Here is a 20,771-nt window from a genome sequence, read left to right as displayed (position 1 = left end):
ATTTCGTCGTGTTATTTACTTTTAATGTTACTTAGACGTTAAACATAATTTTATGAAACCGGAGATTCGAGTTGAGATTTGGTTAATGACCTTCTGCTTATAATTTTCAAAATCGTATCTGTGATGGTATATGAAATAAATATGATCCATAAATCTTCTTCAAATTCGGATTAATTAATTTAGAATTTCGCATGATTTATAATTTCGAGAATCCCTGGAAATTGAACTCTCTATACTTTCACGTTTCGTAAAAAATTTCGAATCGAGGATAACTCGGATAATTGTAACGTTTTCCATTGGTTCTATCGATCGAACAGTTGTCTAGAAAAACGAGACGATGTTGAGGATATTTTTTCAAGTGCAGAAAAATCCCCGTGACTTTGCCATAGCTCGTAAATGGAATTTCTCGAAAAAAAAGACTTTGTCTTTTATTTTCGTCTGCCTTCTATCCCCTTTTTACGTTTTAAAAATACTCTATTCGCTCATGAATCGTCTGTCTAGCCGTCACAGACTCCTCTGAACCTCTGAAACGTCAGAAGCTTCGAACCATTCGATTTTCAATCTCCAAATCAGCTCTTCGTTCTTTCATGAACGAACAACGTTTTCCTTCTGTTTTTTCTTTTTTACTTTTCTATTTTAATTTCACAAACAGAAGATAACGTAAACTGATAGAAAAATCTCATTCGATCGATCCATGTTTCCAGTGAGAATGGCGATTATTTGTGAGTTGTATCGTCAACTGCTAGACGTAAAGCAGAACGTAAATTCGAAGGAGAATACATTTTTCTATGGCAATGCTGCGTTAATAAAATTGTAGGCCATAATTCCTGGTATGGGCTAGGAATTACGTGACTGGAAAAGAGCCAGGATTCAAGATGGACAAAGAGTCACATACGCTTATGGGTTCGGTTTCGACACGTTGATTTCTCAAAATTCCACCACGTAGCATATGGCTACGGCCTGTACCTCTTTCACCGCGTTCCAACGACCGAAAAAAGTCCGATGACGGAGGTACGAGCAGTCGAAGAGCACTCGTTGAAAGAAAAGCTCGCAATAATGGCTAACCTTTGTTCTTCCACCAGTCTTTTCTCCTTCTTTTTTTCCTGTTTGTCCAACGTTTGGGACAACTGTGCCGAGTGTTTAGGGTGAATTTTTCAGGACAATTCTTTCCAGCCTTTTCTTCGATAGAATACATCCGTACACTCCTTTTTTTTTTTTTTTTTAAAGAAATCTAATTTTTGATTTTTCGAGGGTGCACGGACAGATCGAAAGACGAAGATACGATTTTCCATTTCTTTCGACGCTCCAGACGAGAAAATTGCTTCCTCCTGCTCGAACGAGCGGAATTAAAAATACTCTGGCGCGAAGAAGCTGTACGATAGACTTTCTTACGATCGAGACCCGTCATCTTCCATCATCCTCGAATATTTCCCAAGTTCTTCCTCCCTCCGATCTTCCCTCCATTTCTTTCTTTTACGTTCCTCTTCCATCCAGTCCCACCTATTTCACCCTCCTGTCTCGAAGTTCCTTTTTCCTTCGCCCTCTTACCACTCTACTATTCTCATTTTTCTCGTTACAAATGAAAATATCGCGAATATTTCTTTGATCCTCTGACAAATCCAAAGTCTCTTTCCTATCAACACGAATTTTTGTTTCACACGCGGTGATACGATGGGTTATACTAAGCTGAAAAAGGAATTTTTCAAAAGGAGAATTTTTTAAATAGAACACGTGGTTCTGTTCATCGTACGATCGTATAGTGCGATTGGCCTGAGTGTTGTCGGGAAAGATCGTAATAATTCAGCGATCTTTGAAAATATTATCTCGAAACTCGTCGCATTAGTCTCGAAAGGGTTCAAGGGAGCCCTTGAAAAACGACGTTGTTCTGCTTTCTTTACGTTCTCTACTTTCTACGAGCTTGTAAACGTGCGAAAGTTGGATGAAAAGAGGCGGAGAAATTTAGTAGCCGAGAAGAGACGAGGAAAGTAAACGTTCGACCGTTACACTTAATCGCGTTCGCCGGCGAAAACGAATCCTCCGGCGGTTTCCGTGTATTTTTAGCATTTTTCGCCTTTCATCCTGCGTGGAATCGCGACGACGATCGCTATCCGCGTGATTCCAGCAATTTTTCACTTCGTGCTTCGCTTTTAACGCTTTTCCCTTCCTTTATGGGGTTATTCTTGAAATAGAAATTCTTTCCGAGGTCGTTGTACCACGTAAAGTACGTGCGTGCTCGCTTGTCGTATTTACTTTATGATTTTTCATTTATCGCATTTTGAATCGACTAATTACAGGCTCGTTTCAATTTTCAATAACAGGTCGTGGTTAAATGGTCCATTAATGGTCGTTCAGGTCGTTAATCGACGTTCTCGTAGCACACACTCTGTCGTATATTATAATACAAGGATCGTGGATCGTTGTAAATATAAATAACTATAGCATGTAAATGATATACGCGTCTGGCAGTGTAGTATAACGTATAATATTAGATAAAATCTTTATAAAGCTATCAGAAAAATCCGCTCGTGCCATGTTACACGGGTAAATCGTGTACGAGCCAGCGCGATTATAAGTTCTCACCTAGTCGAACCAGCTGTCCTTGGGTAGTTCGATCGATCTCCAACATCAGGAGTATCCCAACGATAAGACATTTCACGATCGCCATCCCGACTGCTTCGACCATAATACAAATATCTAGTGGCGCGGCATCGATGACTTTCTGCAACAGAAAACACATTTGTTAATCCGCTGATCCATTTGTTAATCCGGTTCATCGATCTTTGAACGTTTCGAGTTGTTTCGAGTAGTTTCACATGTTCTACAACGTAAGAAAGATATTTTCTTCCTTAAAAAATGAAATCTTATTTGATGACAAGTTTCTTCCATACGTTTGACGAAAAGTCATTCGAATACTTGGAAACGATACTGTCTCGAGTGTCGAACGTCAAATTTCTATTTTTTTTTTTTTTATTTATTTATTAGAATTACAATCAATTCTCGCGTTGAGAATTTTCAGTAATTTTTCTGGCGTGGCGCAGTGACATGGCTGATTATTTATAATAAGTTAATACTTAGATAGATAAGTATAATTTATAAGTAAGTATTATATAAATAAGTGAATATTACTTAATTTAGATAACTAAAAATTTCTATGAAGATCAAATTTTTATTTCAAAATCAATCGTTGTGATTATTTTGGTAGTTCTGGTATTAATTAGGATTTCTATTTGTTTAATCGAAAATTAGGATTTTTATTTTTTAATCGCTGTATAGGGAAAGAATACAATAAATAAATCATACTTTCCATTATTTGCGACAGAGCAGTTTTAGAATTCAATAGCCATCGATTAAACTTACATTGTGAAAATTCTCCTGTTCCAACAATTTCATACTATAAAAAGTATTTGCGTGATATTGCATTTGCATGATAATTGAGTTCAAGTATATCAAAGTTGGTATCATTTGTCGATAATTTCCCTAGAAAAGTTTGATACGAAAGAAAGATACACTGTATCAAGGATTAAGCGTACACGTAAATACTTTTCGTGGGCATCGTAACATGCAACAATTTCCACTCCAAACCTCCCGAAGCTCTGCCTAAATTCCTAGCGCCTCTTATCTAGCAACAAACTCCTAATGGCCGGCAATTAATTAGCTGCTATCAAACTACAAACTCCTAATGCCCAGCACAAACAAACAACCACTGTTCCGAACAGAACGAAACCTGCGGACGAAACCTGCGCATCGAACAGCAGAGGAAAAGAAAACTACGAAAAGCAAAAGCAAAACGAAGAACACCGTAGCGCCTACACACTCGCCAAATCCTTCGAAAACGATCGACAAAAATCGTTGGGCAACCTGGTTCTTTAATAAATAGAGGTGTTTAAAAGTAACCATCGGACCGGTTTACAAGGGGTCCCATAAAGTAACATCACGGAATCGCGTCTTTCCATTTTCGTTTTCTTTTCTTTCTTCTATTCTTTTTCCCTTCTCGGCAAAGCGGCGCGTGTGGCGAATCGTCATAAATCCGATCGAAAACGACGGGACGCTTTATGGAGTACTATCGGGATGCACGGTGTCTTTCCCATAAAGTATAATAGACTGTACTATCGCCAGGGCCGGGCTAGAAAAGGAACACATGGCCGTGTCAGAGGATTTCGAACGCCAGAACACGTCCGGCGTGCATCCTTGCACTCGACCCCATAGATCAACCACGTTGCACCAACTCGCTCTTCGGCCGCAACCTCGCCGGATCTGTTGCTCGTAGTTTCTTCAGATTAGGCTCGGGGGAACGTGTAATAGAGAACTTGGTTTCTAGAGAACGTGAGCTACGTTTCTGAGAAGCTTGGTTTTTAATTGAATTTTTAAACGATGAGGCGACGTAGCTGAATATATTTCAGACGAAACGGGATCCTCTTTTTAGAACCGCGTCCATCTACATTTTCACTTGCTCTATACGTACTTCTATGCACACGATGAAATAAATACGATAGAAGAATTGTGGCTGTACGTTGAATGATCTATACGTGTAAATAATTGAAATAAAAGATAGAGATAAAGAGCAAAAAAGAATATGTGAAACAGTGGAAGGGTTGTACATTGTCTTCCCACGTTGAATGATTTGTATGTATAATAAAACAGAAGGATTTTGTCTATACTGTGAATATTCTGTATATATAATAAAACAGTAGAAGGATTGTGTCCTTAGACTGAATAATTTATATATAGATTAGTCTATAGTATATAGAGCAATACATATAGAATATCTATAATCTATAATAGAATAATCTATTAAATAGAATAGAATAATCTACAGACTATAGAAGATCTATATACATATAGTATAATAACAATCTATTATATTATTGTTCACTATTTGTACAGTATAGAATAATCTATAGACTATAGAAGATCTATATACTATATGTATCTACTAGATGATCTGTATACTATATGTATATAGATCTTCTATAGTCTATAGATTATTCTACACTATACAAATAGTAAACAATAATATAATAGATTATTATTATACATAATAAAACAGTAGAAGGATTGTGTCTATACATTGAACATTCTACATATACATATAGTAAAATAATACAAGAGCTGTGTCTATACATTGAACATTCTACATATACATATAATAAAATAATACAAGAGCTGTGTCTATACATTGAACGTTCTACATATACATATAATAAAATAATACAAAAGCTGTGTCTATACATTGAACGTTCTACATATACATATAATAAGATGATACAAGAGTTGTGTCTATACATTGAACATTCTACATATACATATAATAAAATAATACAAGATCTGTGTCTATACATTGAATAGTCTACATAGATATAATAAAACAGTAGAAGAGCTGCATCCATACATCGAATAGTCCATATACGTATAATATAAAATAGTAGAAGGGTTGTGTCTGTGTATCGAATAAAATAAAAAAAGAAAAAAAAATAAAACAGTGATGCTGGAACAGCTTATAAGCTATGAAGTCGAAAAAACTAATCTTTAGAACTTTTGCCTGTCTGTTTGTACTCGCATCACGTAAAAGCTACTCAATAGATCTTGATGGGATTTTCTCTGTTGTATAGCTTAGTGCCCGGCAAAGAAAATGGGGTATGTATCATCTCGATTCGTTTCGTAGAAGCTGAGAAATAGCTCGGCATCTGAGCTGTACGCGCTGGCATGCTTGGTAGAGGTCAAGCAACACGATGGTTATTGTTCATCGATCGTGTTTGTTCTGAAATCGAACCTTCTTACAAATCAATATCTTTCATCACGAAAAATCAGCTGGGAATTTTAATCGTAAAAATTCGTCTGCTCAGAAACTCTTCCGTGTATTGGTAGTCGACTAGTAGTGGAAGTCGCGGACAAAAGATAATTTCTAATACAATCCATAAATATTTTATAATTATACAAGGTGAACCGCTTCGGTGGTGGATTCTGCACATGAAACCGTGTTTTATACAGAGATTTATTTTATATAGAAATAATTCGTTCGAATAATCGGAATAGTTAATTAAATCTATCTATTTACAAAGACAACTCGATAGTCAACGAACAATACCTGGTGAAACGTAGAGAATATGAGAGTCAATGATAAAAGAGATAAAAGCGACGAACAACAGTTTTGTTTTCTGTTCGGATGTAAGCACGTCATTTTGAACATCTCTTGAACCTGCGTGTATGCAGATGTAATGTAAATTCTTTGCCTAAGAAGAAGCTCGCTATAACTGGAAAACAAGATCAAATAAGACGTATATTTATATAAACCTTTCTTGTGGTTCTCGTGTGCAGAATCCAACGACCAAGCGGTTGCCCGATGTTACGCACACACTATGCTTTATAGCTAGTCATCTATGATAGCAATGAAACACGATGAGATGAATATGAAATAAATACATATTTAACATAATATATGTGCGTGTGCTTAACAACTAAAATACTATGCAAAACATATGCCATATGCAAATATATTAAAATATGTCCTTGCATAAACATCTGCAGTGCAGCGATAAATATTTTTGAATTTTTCCGAATAAACGTTCGAACAGCGACATTCAATCGCGTGCTTCGGCTCTCTTTTCTTACGTAACATAAATTCTATCTTTATTTTTCAGCTAGTAGCGCGATATTTTGGAAACTCTTTCTATTAGAACGAGAAAATATTCCAAGACTTACCACTGACTCTTTTCTACCAATACATCACGAGCGTTGTATTCAAATTTTTGTGAAATTTCACGAGCTCTGTAACGAGACACGAGTATCGTCCTTACAATAATAAAACTTGAAACCAATTCGGAAATGTACACAGAAGTTGCAAGTACATTTATCGCGAACGTACGATCAGCCCTAAAAGTACAATCAATATGAAACACGTTCTACCAGAAAATATCGTGGATGGACTTCGATGTACTGTATATTCTCAGATCAAAAAGATCTTCCCAATAGCGACAATTGTTTTCTATAACGCGTAAAGAGTTTCTAAAATGTCCGAACACTTTCGTAAGCCACTGTATATCGCGAAAAGTACAGACAATTCGTAATAATTCAACCTGGCTTCTGATTTCGTCCTAGAAACCACGACCATAAAGCACAATCGCAACAAGTGGTCCGTCATTGTACGCCAAATGTAAACGACCAACGAAATACCAAACAAATCAGTCAGCGAATATTCTAAGTTGATTGAGAATTATTCGAAGATTCAAACATATGTCGTCGAGTGAGAAAAATCATGTTGCTCGTTTAGTAGACATATTATAAAGACTGGTCATCCTAGGGTTCGCAAGAGTTGCATTAACGAAATCCGGAAACGCATAAACCACCATTTTCAAGCGTTAAATTCCGAAAGCAGATTTACTCGCGCTACCCATTGCTTCGTGCTCGTTAGGCGAAAAGACACATTGTATGTAACGCGTTCAGAGCGTCTATTCCTGAGAGTTGAACCGTTCACCGCCAAGTATTTATACTTACACGTTGCAAATTGCGCGCGATGAACTGCACCTCGCCAGGCTACACGTTAGGCTACGTTCTGACACGAACCGTATAATAAAGTTCTATGTGCTATTGTTTCGTCGGTGGTTCGTATTCTAATTTACGTGGCAGGTGTAATATAATTTTGGACGATTTAGAGAAATACGCGATGCGTTCCGCAGTTACCTTATCGCTATCGCACATGTGATTCCACTTTGTGCAAGTTTTATAGCTTTATTATGCGGCTGTTGTGTATCATCAATGTTGAATTTTGACAAAAGAAAAAAAAAGAAAAAGAAATGGCTCAGTTCCATAAGTTTATGAAAATAGTAAAGCGTTAGTAATAATAATAATGATGATGATGATAATAATAATAAGACGTTCAAAGAAGAAATTACTTGGCCTCGTAAGTTTATCGTGGAAAGGATATATAAAAGTGTTTATTCCAATTTATTGTGAAAAGTCGAAACGAAACAGTTTTGTAGAAAATGAAATCCTTTATAAACTTCATCCAACACTATTTTCAACCACCTCGTGGAAGCTTCAACAATAACAATCGACTGCGATAAAATTACAGAAACGTATACAAATGTTTATTTCAGTTTATTATTGAAACTGGAACCGAAAAGATTTGGTAAAAGAATAAACTATGACGCTAGGAAACTTCATCCTCTACAAACATTATCAAACTGCATTTCGAACCTCTTCATAGAAGCTTAACGTCTACTGATCGACTGTAAAAAAGTTACAGAAATATATCAAAATGTTCATTGCAGTTTGCCATTAGAAGACAAGACGAAACAATTTAAAGGAACAAAGTATGATTCTACAAAATCTAATCCTTTGCAAACATTATCAAACTGCATCTTAAACCTCGTCATCGAAGTTTGACGTCTACTAATCGACTGTAACAAAATCCTAGAAATATATAAAAGTGTTTATCCCAGGTTATTGTGAAAAGTCGAAACGAAACAATTTTGTAGAAAATTAAATCCTTTATAAACTTCATCCAACACTATTTTCAACCACCTCGTGGAAGCTTCAACAATAACAATCGACTGCGATAAAATTATAGAAACGTATATAAATGTTTATTTCAGTTTATTATTGAAACTGGAACCGAAAAGATTTGGTAAAAGAATAAACTATGACGCTAGGAAACTTCATCCTCTACAAACATTATCAAACTGCATTTCGAACCTCTTCATAGAAGCTTAACGTCTACTAATCGACTGTAATATAGTTATAGAAATATATAAAGACGTTTATTACAATTTATTATTGGAACTCGGAATAGAACGCGTTAAGAAGAGAACAAACTTCAACAAACGATTTCACAGAATCTAATCCTCTGCGAACTTGTTCTAACTGTACTCTGTACCACTTCGTGAAAGCTTAATGTCCAACAATCGACTTACTCCATTATCTCAAATAGGCGACAAGGAAGAGGAACACGTAGGCAATCCAATTTTCCAATATTCTCCGCTTACTCGATTACTTTCATTACACCAACGTATCCACCACCTTCGCTCCAATAATTCTTCAAACCACGATCAGTGACTGTCTTGCCGCTTCTTCTTAGCGTTAATCAACGAACTCGTCTCGAAATTTATTCCATTCAATCTCGAAGAAGAGAAAACGACGATAAAACGAAAGAAAAAAAGAGATTCGTTCGAATAATTTACATATTTAATTTACATACGTAAATTAACACGAGCAGGCAGGGATAAATTAAAAAGAAAATTCGTGTCGTCAACCAACCGACCATCCCCGGAAATTAAAATTCTGTTTCACGTGGGCTCTCGAGCCCAGTCACTTGCTCGATAATCGCGTCACGGAAACCGAATATTTCGTCCGCTTATTTATGCGTTCACGCTTTATCGAGCGTTCAATTCTCCAAAGCTGTCCGGTAAATAAGATAATGTATTCGATCCTGTCTCTATATTCTCTCTTTCTCTCCCCCCCCCCTCCCCCCTCTCTCTCTCTGTTTCTCCTTCTCTCGTCTCTACTATCTGATAAGATTAAAAAACCAGCGTGACCGTCTCATTCATGGAGACCAACGTGACGTAGGTTTCGAATCGTACAGAAGAGAACAACGTAAATGTCTCTTAGTCGCCTTTCAAATCATCGACGTAATATTCATCACGATTGGCGGCTGATTAACGAGATGCCAATGACGTTTATCGTTGTAGCTATTCGATGTTACCTTGCGAAATGGTAATGATCGAATGGCGAAGGTTAAGTTGCCGGGGCTCGTTCGCGGTTTCCATGCCCACGCGCCTCTTCTAAAATTGAAAAATTCAGGCTGAAGGAGATGTTTGTGGCTGGAGGTGCAGCAGTTTGCGGGTTCGTTGGTTGCACGTGACGAAACTGGTCTCTGTTGCGGTTACGGTGTTTTGAAATAGCGCGAGGATTTATTTGTCTGTGGGGGTTGAAGTCGTGGTATGGCGGCAGGTTTCCAAGCTCGGACGTTTGGTAATTTAGAAATTGGAAAGTTTGGAAATTTCAAAGTTTCGACGTTTCGGAGTTTAGCGATCGAAAGAGACGCGGATTGTAAAAGTCCGGCAATTTCGACCTGCTTGGAATTGGAACGTTTTGACATGTGAACATTCGAAAATCCCAAAATTTGCAAGTTTGGATGTTGGAAGGTTCAGGAAGACTAGGTTCGAAGATTTAACAATCGGAAAGTTTCTAGATGGAAAACTTGGAATAGCCGAGAGTCCGAAGAATCGAAGCATTTGGAAAATTAACAGTCCGAGGGTTGAAGAAGCTGGAAACTTCTAATATCCGAAAATTTCGAAATTAAAAAAGTACATTTGGAAATCTACCACCTCGAAAGTTTCACGATTTTAAACTTCGTATACCCAAAGGTTTTAAGAATCAAAAATTGCAACGCTTGAAAATATAACGATTCGAAGGTTTCAAAATTCGAAAGTCACAGTGTTCTCAGGTTTCCAAGATTAAACAATCCGAAACTATGGAAATTGGCGAATGTAAACGTTCGTAGGATCGAAAAAACGAAGCAACCAAACTTCCATCTCCTCCCATATTTCTCGCACCGAAATGATAGACCGTCGCAGAGAATAACTTTCAATTTGTCCTCACGCACCGAAGAAATCGAATCTTTTTCCACGTGATAAATCACCGTTAATTGTTGCACAAGGGTGGAATATATTTTCTTGGCTCGGTGAGCTGGCTTTGATGTGGCTGCATGCGTAAATCAGCCGATTTCCTTCGACAAATCTCGAAAGAAGAAAGGAAGGGAGGAGACGAGGAGGAGGAGGGAGAAGGAAGAACCTGCCCATCCCCGAAATTTATGCTAAGCGAACCCCTCGGGTGGTCCGCTTAAGATCGGGCTGCCTGTAAATTTGAATTCCTCAAGGGATGACCGTGACTCTGGTCCTGTCATATTATCCTATCGTTGCTACGATGTGTTGCTCCTTCAGGAAGTATAAAGAACTCTTTATTGCGTCTTCCATCGCACCCTTAAGTGGATCCCTTTCTTCCGCCGAATCTTTTTTAATTCGGTTAGATCCTCTGGTAATGGCGAGAGAAGATGGGCGTTGGATTTTTATTTTTGGACACGCGTTTGGCGATATATCTGGCTTTTGCGAAGTCTTCTTAATTCGATTAGCGACGCTTTGTTGGCAAGAAGAGAGCGAGTTAAGGGCGCCTTTCCTTTCTTAGCTTCCTCTTTAGTTGTAAGCTTTCTATCGCGAATGTTCCAATTTGATCTGTCGGTTTTTCTTACTTTCTATCGTTCCTTTTTCTATCTTGCACGTTTTCACGTCCGTCTTCCTCGAAGAGCGGGAAGCTTCCGTAGGTGTTGAAATTTTTCAGACCAAATTTCTACCAATTTAATTGTAAGCTTTCTATCGCGAATATTCCAATTTGATCTGTCGGTTTTTCTTACTTCCTATCGTTCCTTTTTCTATCTTGCACGTTTTCACGTCCGTCTTCCTCAAAGAGCGGGAAGCTTCCGTAGGTGTTGAAATTTTTCAGACCAAATTTCTACCAATTTAATTGTAAGCTTTCTATCGCGAATATTCCAATTTGATCTGTCGGTTTTTCTTACTTTCTATCGTTTCTTTTTCTATCTTGCACGTTTTCACGTCCGTCTTCCTCTAAGAGCGGGAAGCTTCCTTAGGCGTTGAAATTTTTCAGACCAAATTTCTACCAATCGCTTACAAAATGAAAGCATATTGGAAGATGAACTGGTTCGAAAATCGAATAGAAAATATCTTTCACGAGTAGCCGTAGCATTGAAAATACTCTACAGACGCTAAAATGTCAAAATTCTCCTACAAATTAATTGTACTCGTTCTATTTCCAATTATTCTTTTAATATTCCTTTGATAAACCTTTCAAAATTTTCTCTTCACACGCTGTGCTATACGTTTCCTGTACACTCCTGAAATTGTCAATTTGCCGAGCACAGAGGAACCTTCCCCCACACGTTGCAACGGAATCTGGCGACCAGATTTTTGCCATAAACGCCAAAGGAGCACGTAGACCTGCAAAAATTCCGAGACTCGACTCGCCCCTTTCTACCTCGTTTTCCATCGAACCCACGACGTCCCAGGAGTTTTCTTACGTTTACGTTTCCTTCGAGAAAAACGAAACCAGATACGCGTTACACGCGTGTGTTTTCTCTCCGCAGAGTGTGAAACAAGTGACAGGATCCGAAGAAAGTCCCTGTCCTGAAACTCGAGGGGGAAAGGAACTTCTCTCGACTTTTAGATAGCGTCCGAGGAATATTAATCGTCCGCCTGTAGATTCATAATTTTCTTTTTTTCGCCCTTTCTCAGCCTCGGCCAACTGATGTTTTCCGAAGTTAGGGTGAAAACGTACCTTGGCGCGTCGTTGGGTCGCTGAAAAGAAAACAATCTCCTAGAAGAATCCTCGAAGGGATCGTTAACGACGAAGAAGAAAAAAGAAAAGAAAAAAGAAATATTCACGAGACAAGTTCCAGGGGTCGCGTTTATGGTGATTTTATTGGAATCAGTTCGCATAACGCTGCCAAGGCTAAGATAATTGTCACCTTTGATTGGATTCGTTTGGAAGACTCGCTTTACGACGATAGCTTTTGATCGATTGTTCGGTAATAAACTCGCCACCCAATGGATATAACGATTATTGCTTGTCGAAAATTTTATATCGTTCAATTGTCGTTGGAAAGAAAAAGAAAGGAAATTGGAAAAAATTTGTAGAGCGACGAAGTGGCTGGTGACGTTGATAGAATTCACAGTGGCAGCTCCACGTGCGTGGCATGGCTTTGCTAATTAGGGATCAAGCATGGCTAAAATATGCCTGAAAAATTTGTTCAAACGTGCTAAAATCAAAAGAAAGTGGTACAACTTATTGTCTTATAAATCTTATTGACACGAAGACAGACGAGACGCAAGGAAGGGATGATGATGTACGTTCAATTGACACGCCTTTGGTCTATTAAAAATTTACGTGGTCGTCTGCGTGACGTGCTAAACGTTGTTCTCGTTTGCGAAGCACGCGCTAGAAATCATTTTTCCAGGACCGTATTTCAATTTGGCACGAACGAAAGGTTCCTCGTGACCAGCGAACACGTTTTTCGAAGCCGATCTGGCCGATCGCCAGGATCGCCGCTGGAGATCGACGTTCTCGAAAGGCGGAGGCGGTGGAGAAAAGAAGTAGCGAGTCGGGCACGTTTTCCCATCGGTTAACGACGTGTTTATTTCTCTTTTCGTTCTATTTTCTATCCTGTTTTCACGTTTCTTTACAGCATTTTTGACGATGCGCTGCAACGCTTTTTATTTCAGCTTTTACGTTCGTATGCGTTCGTTTCGGTTTTCATCTTCTTTATTACAGCATTTTCAATTTCTATAGCGTTTCGTTGCGGTGTTTTGCGTCGGTATTTCACCATTTATTTTTTAGCACATCGTAACAAGTCGACTTCCAATTTTGTAACATAATTAATTTTCATAAAAATTGTTCCTTCCGTTTATTATATATTATTCATGGAATATGATATTTAGTAATTAGCGATATTTGATGAAGAGATATTACTATAATTTACTAGGCAAACACGACGATTAAATAATTTACAATACAAATAATACAAAATGTACAAAATACGAATAATACAAAATGCAATTTCCATATGTGGCAATTTAAAATTGAATTATTGTTACACAAGGATTCGTCGCAGGTACTTTTAACGCTTGATAGGAAGTCAAAATGAAAAGCAATGCAAAAAAACAAGCTTCGTGAAAAGTGATTCAAGTGGCCAAAAATTCGCTCAATTTCATCGTGAAATCTCTAGAATTCTCTAATTTCTCTACTTGAAGAAAGTTACGAATTGCTTTTTTCAAGCACCGTAGTATTCCTGGTATTAAATCTGTCATTCCTCAAGATAATCTCCACATGCCCCAAAACGGAGAGAAACAAAGAAAAACGCTCTTCCCCATTTCCTCATAAATCACTTAAAATCACAGTTCCCAAGCTTCCTTAATGTTAGAATTTCTCTTTTTACACTTTATCGGTCTTAGGAATTAATTCGAAGGCGCGCAGCTAATAAATACTCGGAGGAATGAGCGAGAGAGTGTCGGCGTCGACCTTCAAATTACTACCTTGCCGGACGCCATCAAAATCCTGACCTACGTCACTATAATTACGGGTGGTCCCCGGAGGCCAAGGAACAGGTTCAAGCGATTTCATTCAATTTGTCCAGCCTCGAAATACGCCTTGTCTCGACCAGTAAACCGTACGCATCCCCTCCACGCGTTTGTGATTTTCCGCCTGAAGAGTTTTTCCTTTCGAGGAACGCTATTCTATCGACGATGGAATCACATACGTCTTCTTTTTTGTATCGCACATGTGCGCATCTTGAAAATAATACAACTTTTACGAATACTCGCGAAAGACGAAATATTGTTTATGGAAGCTTGCAAACAAAATTACTTGTTAATTATTAAACGCACAATGTTGGTAAAAGGAATTATAAAAATGGTCGCAATATCATCTTTGTGATTTTCTAAACTGAATTATCTCGAATCGTGACATTTTCCAGATACATTTCCAAACTCGCGAAAGTCTCATTCAAAGTGTCATTTTTTTAAATTACAACTAATTTTACTTTACGCCAGAAATATCTATTGTATTGTTCATTAAAATGGCCGCGGCTCGAGGAACGATTACCATAGAAACGTAAAAGGTAAAAAGAGAAAAGGTCCGCGCGTAAATCAATGACTTTTCCACAAGAGAGCCGCGCGAAGGCAATTTTATGGCCTTAATCCGTACGAGAAAATTTGGTTTTTCTGTTCTTTCGTTGGTTTCTTCCCCTTTAACCTTCTCTGGTATTCCTTCGTCTCCGGTCTTTTGAATTTACGCGCGCTCGCGTTATCGTGAGAGGTTAGTTTACACGGAAACAGCATTAGCTTCATTGTTTCGTTAATTGGACACCAGGTAGTAAAGGTTTTTTGGCTAATTGCGTTTCCTTCGATGGATATTTGTGTTTAAATCGAGTTTTACAGGTTTAATGGCGACTAAGGGGAGGCTTGGCGCCTGGTCTAGGTTATGTTTATAGGTAGGAGTCAGTTGGATGGAAATTCTAGCATTTTATGAGAGAAACAGGGGGAATTTGTTTTGGTAGTTAAAAGGAGTATTTTGTGGAGCAAAGTTGAAACTCTGAATGTTCTTCTTTTATTACTGTTCCGTAATTGTTTCTTTTTCTTGGCTTCAGCTAAATTTTGTGTAGGAGGGTAAAGAATTTTTTAGCCCCTCAAGTGTTCGCTGGGAAATTACGTTCGTTCGATGCTTAGAGAGATGAGGATTCCTGGAATCAGTTTTCCTATATATCCAGAGCAGAGGTTGTTATTCCTACAAATATTTCCATTTAATTTAAATAATTCGAAGATATTCTTATTTCGTCCTTCAAAATTATTTATTTATTTTATTATTTTAGTACTTAGAAATATTCGATGTACACACATTTACGGTAATAAATATGTTGCTTTAAATAAACGTTACGATACAGACGATTTAAGTAAACTGTATTAATTTGATTTTCGAAAAATCAGAGACACGTAGAAATATTTTCCAAATTCGGTACTGAAACTTTCATTAGCACAAAAATAAATCGAACTATCGATCGTTTGTAATGCATGTAATTTCATAAACTGTATTTACTCGATTAAAAGGAAAAAAAGGAGGAGAAGAAACAGAATAACGTGTGCAGAAACAATTTAAAAGACTGGCTATAGAAATTTGTGTGGCCGTAAAAGCTCAGCTGAAAGTGTTAAAATTCGAAACCCTTAATTACCGATTCTCGAGGGCGCAACCTTTCACCGCCACAGAGATTTAGCTGCGCTCTTTTGTGATCAAAAAATTGGAATCCTTTGAAATTACAGTCATCCCACGGCCTCCGTCTTCTTTCATTTCCATATTATTTAAATGAAGCGCGGGAAGAAATTGATAGTTCGAAGCTTCCACTCTGGCATTACTATCCTCGTCTCGAACCATGTGCATCGTAATGTCTATTCTCTAGGACTGTCGGACAACGAATTAAAATTCTGATGTTGAACTCGACCGAGTTCCCGTTTTCCAGTCGTATGGCTAAGGTGAAAACAGGTATCGCGCGATACTCCGCTCTCCTACAGAGGTATGCGAATTCCATAGTTAAATTATTCATTTATATCAAAGCGAACAAATTGATAATGAGTTAACAATTAGGAACAACAACCTACTATCTCGTTATACAGGGTGGTTGGTAACTGGTGGTATAAGCGGAAAGGGGGTGATTCTACGCGAAAAAAGAAGTCGAAATTATAGAATAAAATTTTTTTTTTTAATTTTTTTAAAAATCTACGGTGAGATCCGTTATAACGGGACGCGATAAAGTGCACGCGTACCTAGCGAAAATTCAAAGTCGATTTTCTCGAAAACAAAGCCTCGAACGAAAAATTTTTATTCTATATTTTCGACTTCTTTTTTCGCGTAGAATCACCCCCTTTTCGCTTGTACCACCAGTTACCAACCACCCTGTAGTAATCGAAAGAAAAGTAATTCCTCCAAGGGTTTCTAACACACGTACAATTATCAGCAATGTACGGAGTATCTTTTTCAATTAACACCGGCTTTTTTTCTAGAAAGATAACATTAAGAATCTTTCACAAAGCGATGGTATAATTATACAAACCACTGGATATTATCTAATTAAGTAGTAGTAAGTCGACTTACCGTTACATCCAGCAAACAGACACTTCCTAATTAAAGGAACAATTAATTCGTTGCTTAATACCTCGTTATATTGGGTTGGCAACTAAGTGGTTGCGGTTCTTGTCATTAGATGGCAATGAAAAAATCCGCAATCACTTAGTTGCCAACCCAATATCAATTACACGCGCCAATCGCGTTATTGTATTTTATTATATCGCTGTATTATACTTATCGGTTTCCATACTTCGTAAATTCAACGTTCAGCTTATCTCATGCTACAAATAGCGCACGCTCTGTACGTATCTTCCAGTCGAAAAGACCCCGAAAACCTCGAGAAACGAATACCGAAACGATCTCCGACCGACACGAGGCCTATCCTCGCCGCGAGAACATCGAAAAAAAAAAGAAAATGAAGAAGGAAATAAGGTGCCAAGTCGTAAAGAATGGTATCGATTTCCGAGCACAAAGCACGTCCTTATTGTTAGTAGAATTTACGAAGCGATTGGAAGGCGGGGGTGGAGCATCGTTCCCTCGACTCGGGAGTCTAATCGAAGTCGTTTCTCGCGGTCAAGAAATCCCATCCACCCACCGCGTGCGCGTGTTTGTCGGCGTTGGATCAAAAGAGGGAAGCGCGGAGGAAGAAAACGAGAAAGGGAAAAGAAGAAAAAGGAAGAGGAAGGGGAAAAAAAAGGAAAGAAAGAAGGGTAAAGGGGTCTGTGGAAGGTGCAGCCTGGTTTTCTGGAAGGCAACGCTCCCGTGAACCGTGTCCCGGCCCATAAATCCTCCACCATAAACCGTAGAACTGGGTGAGCCGTAAACCGGAAGCACGTGCTCCGCCACAGCCCCACGCCACGTCCATCGACGTCGCTATTTCACGCCAACGCGCGCCACCAGCGAATCTTTTCTTTCGATTGTCCGACCGCTGCTACGATTCTACGCTCCCTTTTGTAAATCTACGTGGACTATACATACTACACGGCCGCGACAATTCGCTTCTCAGTGTCCCTTTGAGAGCAACTTTTCATATAGTCTTGACGTTGCCTCGCTATGGTGCTCGCCTTTTTCGTTTTTCTTTCTTCGCGCTGGGAAGGTGGTACACTTTCTTAAACGAGTCTCTTCTTCTTCTTCTTCTTCTGGTTTCGTCGAGGACTGGGTAGTAGTTCTCGTTTATTTCGTCTTTTCGTTCTATTTCTCTTCGATGTTGTTTATTCCTTGATTGGTAGCACAAAATTGAATCAATTTGCTGATGATGGCATCCCGCTGGGGGTAGCCAGCAAGGTAGCAGTTATTTAGCAATTAAGTTAGAAATATTTATCAAATGTCCAGCTGGACAAATTGTAAAGTACAAATTAAATAATAAAAAAAAAAGAGAAAACCTGCTGACAAGTTTCGCAGATATTTCAATAACGAAATTTTAGTTCGTTATAGTCCGCGAATTTGGTATCGATCGTTCTCATTACGGCGAGCTAAGAGGATCTGCAATGCCGTGAGAAAATATCGATATTTTCTCATATTTTGTTCAGACTATGAAGATATCTTCCAACGTTAGATAAATGTGGTTGGATGAAAACGTAGCAGAGTTATGTTGGAACTTTGACTTGATCGGAGATTGCTGAGATATCACGCGCTGTTTCGGGGTAAAATTATGATAATAGTCGAAACTACAGAATCTCCGTAGGATCTGTTAAACGTTATTTTAAGTGCTCCAGTATATACGGGGGTTAGATGAAATTAGCATTGAAACTCACGTATATGAAAGAAATGGCAGAATATATTAAACTTCAAATTTCAACTTAATTTAGCTGGAAACTTAACATAGTTCGGTTTATAATTATTGATCGAGATAAAAATTTGGAAATTTTGTCATATGCTTGAAAGACATAAGAAAGCAGGAGAAACGGAAACCGATTGTATCGACAAATTATGCTGAGAAAGGTTGCGTCAGGTTAGTGTTGTCCTAAAATATCCGGAAGGGTGTCGATCTTTGCAGTAAGCCGCTTACTGTAGATATCCCTTCTAACTCTATGGGATTCTGCTCGTATGGGGAAAGTTGCGAGGTCTCGTGGGTGGTCTGAATATTTTTCTTTCACGATTTCACCGGATGAAAGAAATATTTCCCCCGGTTTGTTATCTTCTGTCTAGTCGACTTTTCAATTTTCATTTAAACGTCACTAAAAATAACCAGAGTATTCCAATCCTCGTTTTTCCAATCTTCCAACTAATTCAGAGAGCAGTCAAAAACTTACTTCCATCTTCTACGATGACCAAGTATCATCCAAAAGAAACTGCAATCCTCGATTTTCACTTTCTCGGCCAGAGATCAACCAAAAAGTCACCTTAATCTTTCACAATGATTAAACGATATCTGGATCGTCCAAAGACTCGAAAAATTCCAGTGTCTCGACGTTCGCTGTCTCGGGCAAAAGCCAGGAAAACAAAGTCATATCGATCTTCGCAAAATTCTCAAATACAATGCAATCGAATTTTCCAATTGTTACTGCACGGTTTGCGATGGCAAACGAAGACGTTGCAATGACCTCATCATCTTCGACTGCGTGTTTGCAGTGACTCGTTGCCATATTTACCGTGCACTCTGCTACGGAATGTATCTTCAACCTCGCCATCTTGATCCACTGAACAATATTCTTTACTGGAAGAATAGGAGATTCGACTCGTCAAGACGAGAAGCTCGAACGTGTTCTCTCGATCAATATTTGAGCTGTTCCACCGGTCGCCAATGAACAAAGACAGCGAACAACAACCTCTGGGATGAAGCCTTTCACGTGCGCGTACCGCAAGAATTTTCACGCCGCACGCGTTTCGCTTCCCGCGCCACTTTTATATTTTGTTAGGCGAGATGCTTTTAACAGGAGCTCGTAAAAATCGTGGAAAAAAAGAAGGCGGAATAAGACGAGACTGAAAGGAAGAGTATAGGAGGCAGAGAATGGCGGTTCGAATCGTAAAAAGGATTGTATGGTAACGGTAGAAACATTTAGAATTCCCTTCGATGATACGGACGATTTTATGGCGGGAATTAACGATGGATTCTGTTTGTATCTCGCGACAGAACGGCCATTGGAAACGCCGGTGAAATTTGTTCCTTCTGGCCTTCCGTGGGTCCATTCGTTCTTAGGCGATGTCTCCTGTGTATATGCGGTGTTTAGAATTCTTTTGATCTTGCCCGGTTTTCTGGTTTTCTTTTAATCTTCATTTTCATCTTGTTGCAAAGTGTTTCGTGTAAGGATTTTATCGTGTAATTTCAATTCAAAATCATATTAATCAAGGGGAGTTCTCCTTCGTTTTCTTTCCTGCTTTTCGTTTCATTTTTGGCTTGAGGTTAGAGCGGAGAATTTTTTTTTTATTATTTAATTTGTACTTTACAATTTGTCCAGCTAATTTGGTAAATTAGAGCGGGGAATGCGCATTTCTATGGCAGAGAATTTTCATCGCGTTGCAAGGTCTTCTATGAAAAGAAAGATCCTTTGAGGGAGGGTGTAATGTTAATTCAGAACCTAAATAATCGTATCGTAATTTGTATTAAAAATTCGTAATATTACAAAGAATGTTCTTATCTCTGGATATTCCAGCTGGAAATTTTTCCGAATTTAATTTCCGATTAAGAGACGCGCGTTTCGCGTGAACGAGTCTCTGCTTTCATCCTCCAAGGGCAACAATTTCAGCCTACGCGGACTAGGAAACAAAGCTCTTCACATGCGAATCGAAGTCGAAACAAGAGCAGTACGGTTCGTTTCCAAGCACGTTTTCGGTAATTTCACGTCTGGTCTTGATTTTCGGCTCACGGTTTTGTTCAGCGCGTGCTGCGAACCGTAGACTAAATACCGGCATTAAATTAGGGAGAGGTCGACTCGGAACAAGGCGTCCCGGTGTGTAATATACGCGGCCGAAATGGTGTAATGAATTATGGCCGGCGAGGATGAAGTCAGCGTACGCCAGCTTAACGCGAACGTTGCCGAAAAAGCGGTCTTTACCACTTCTCGTCCTCTCGACGTGGTCATTTCAATTTATTTCCAGATATTTTCGTGATTTCTCGAAGGCTCGATGAAGCACGTACGTTGTTGTTAAAAATT

The 20,771-nt window shown here is 38.6% G+C and overlaps 2 protein-coding genes across 6 annotated transcripts in view; one reads left to right on the top strand and one right to left on the bottom strand.

Moving 5' to 3' along the window:
- The window catches only part of LOC126870035 (conserved oligomeric Golgi complex subunit 1), a 257,074-nt gene that overhangs the window by 3,762 nt on the left and 232,541 nt on the right, over window positions 1-20,771 (top strand). The window lies entirely within an intron of this gene.
- Window positions 1-20,771, bottom strand: part of LOC126870037 (fibroblast growth factor receptor homolog 1-like) — a 110,057-nt gene that overhangs the window by 30,900 nt on the left and 58,386 nt on the right. For 3 of the 5 annotated variants that reach the window (XM_050627402.1, XM_050627399.1, XM_050627401.1), the window contains one exon: window positions 2,581-2,719. In XM_050627402.1, coding sequence (XP_050483359.1) covers window positions 2,581-2,683 — 103 coding nt within the window. In that variant the 5' untranslated portion in view covers window positions 2,684-2,719. The other 2 variants (XM_050627397.1, XM_050627398.1) reach the window with 2 other exon arrangements.

This window comes from Bombus huntii, chromosome 10 (genome assembly GCF_024542735.1).
Source record: "Bombus huntii isolate Logan2020A chromosome 10, iyBomHunt1.1, whole genome shotgun sequence".
NCBI classification, from domain to species: domain Eukaryota; kingdom Metazoa; phylum Arthropoda; class Insecta; order Hymenoptera; family Apidae; genus Bombus; species Bombus huntii.
Note: the sequence above shows the minus strand (reverse complement) of the source record. Positions and strands in the feature narration are given on the sequence as shown.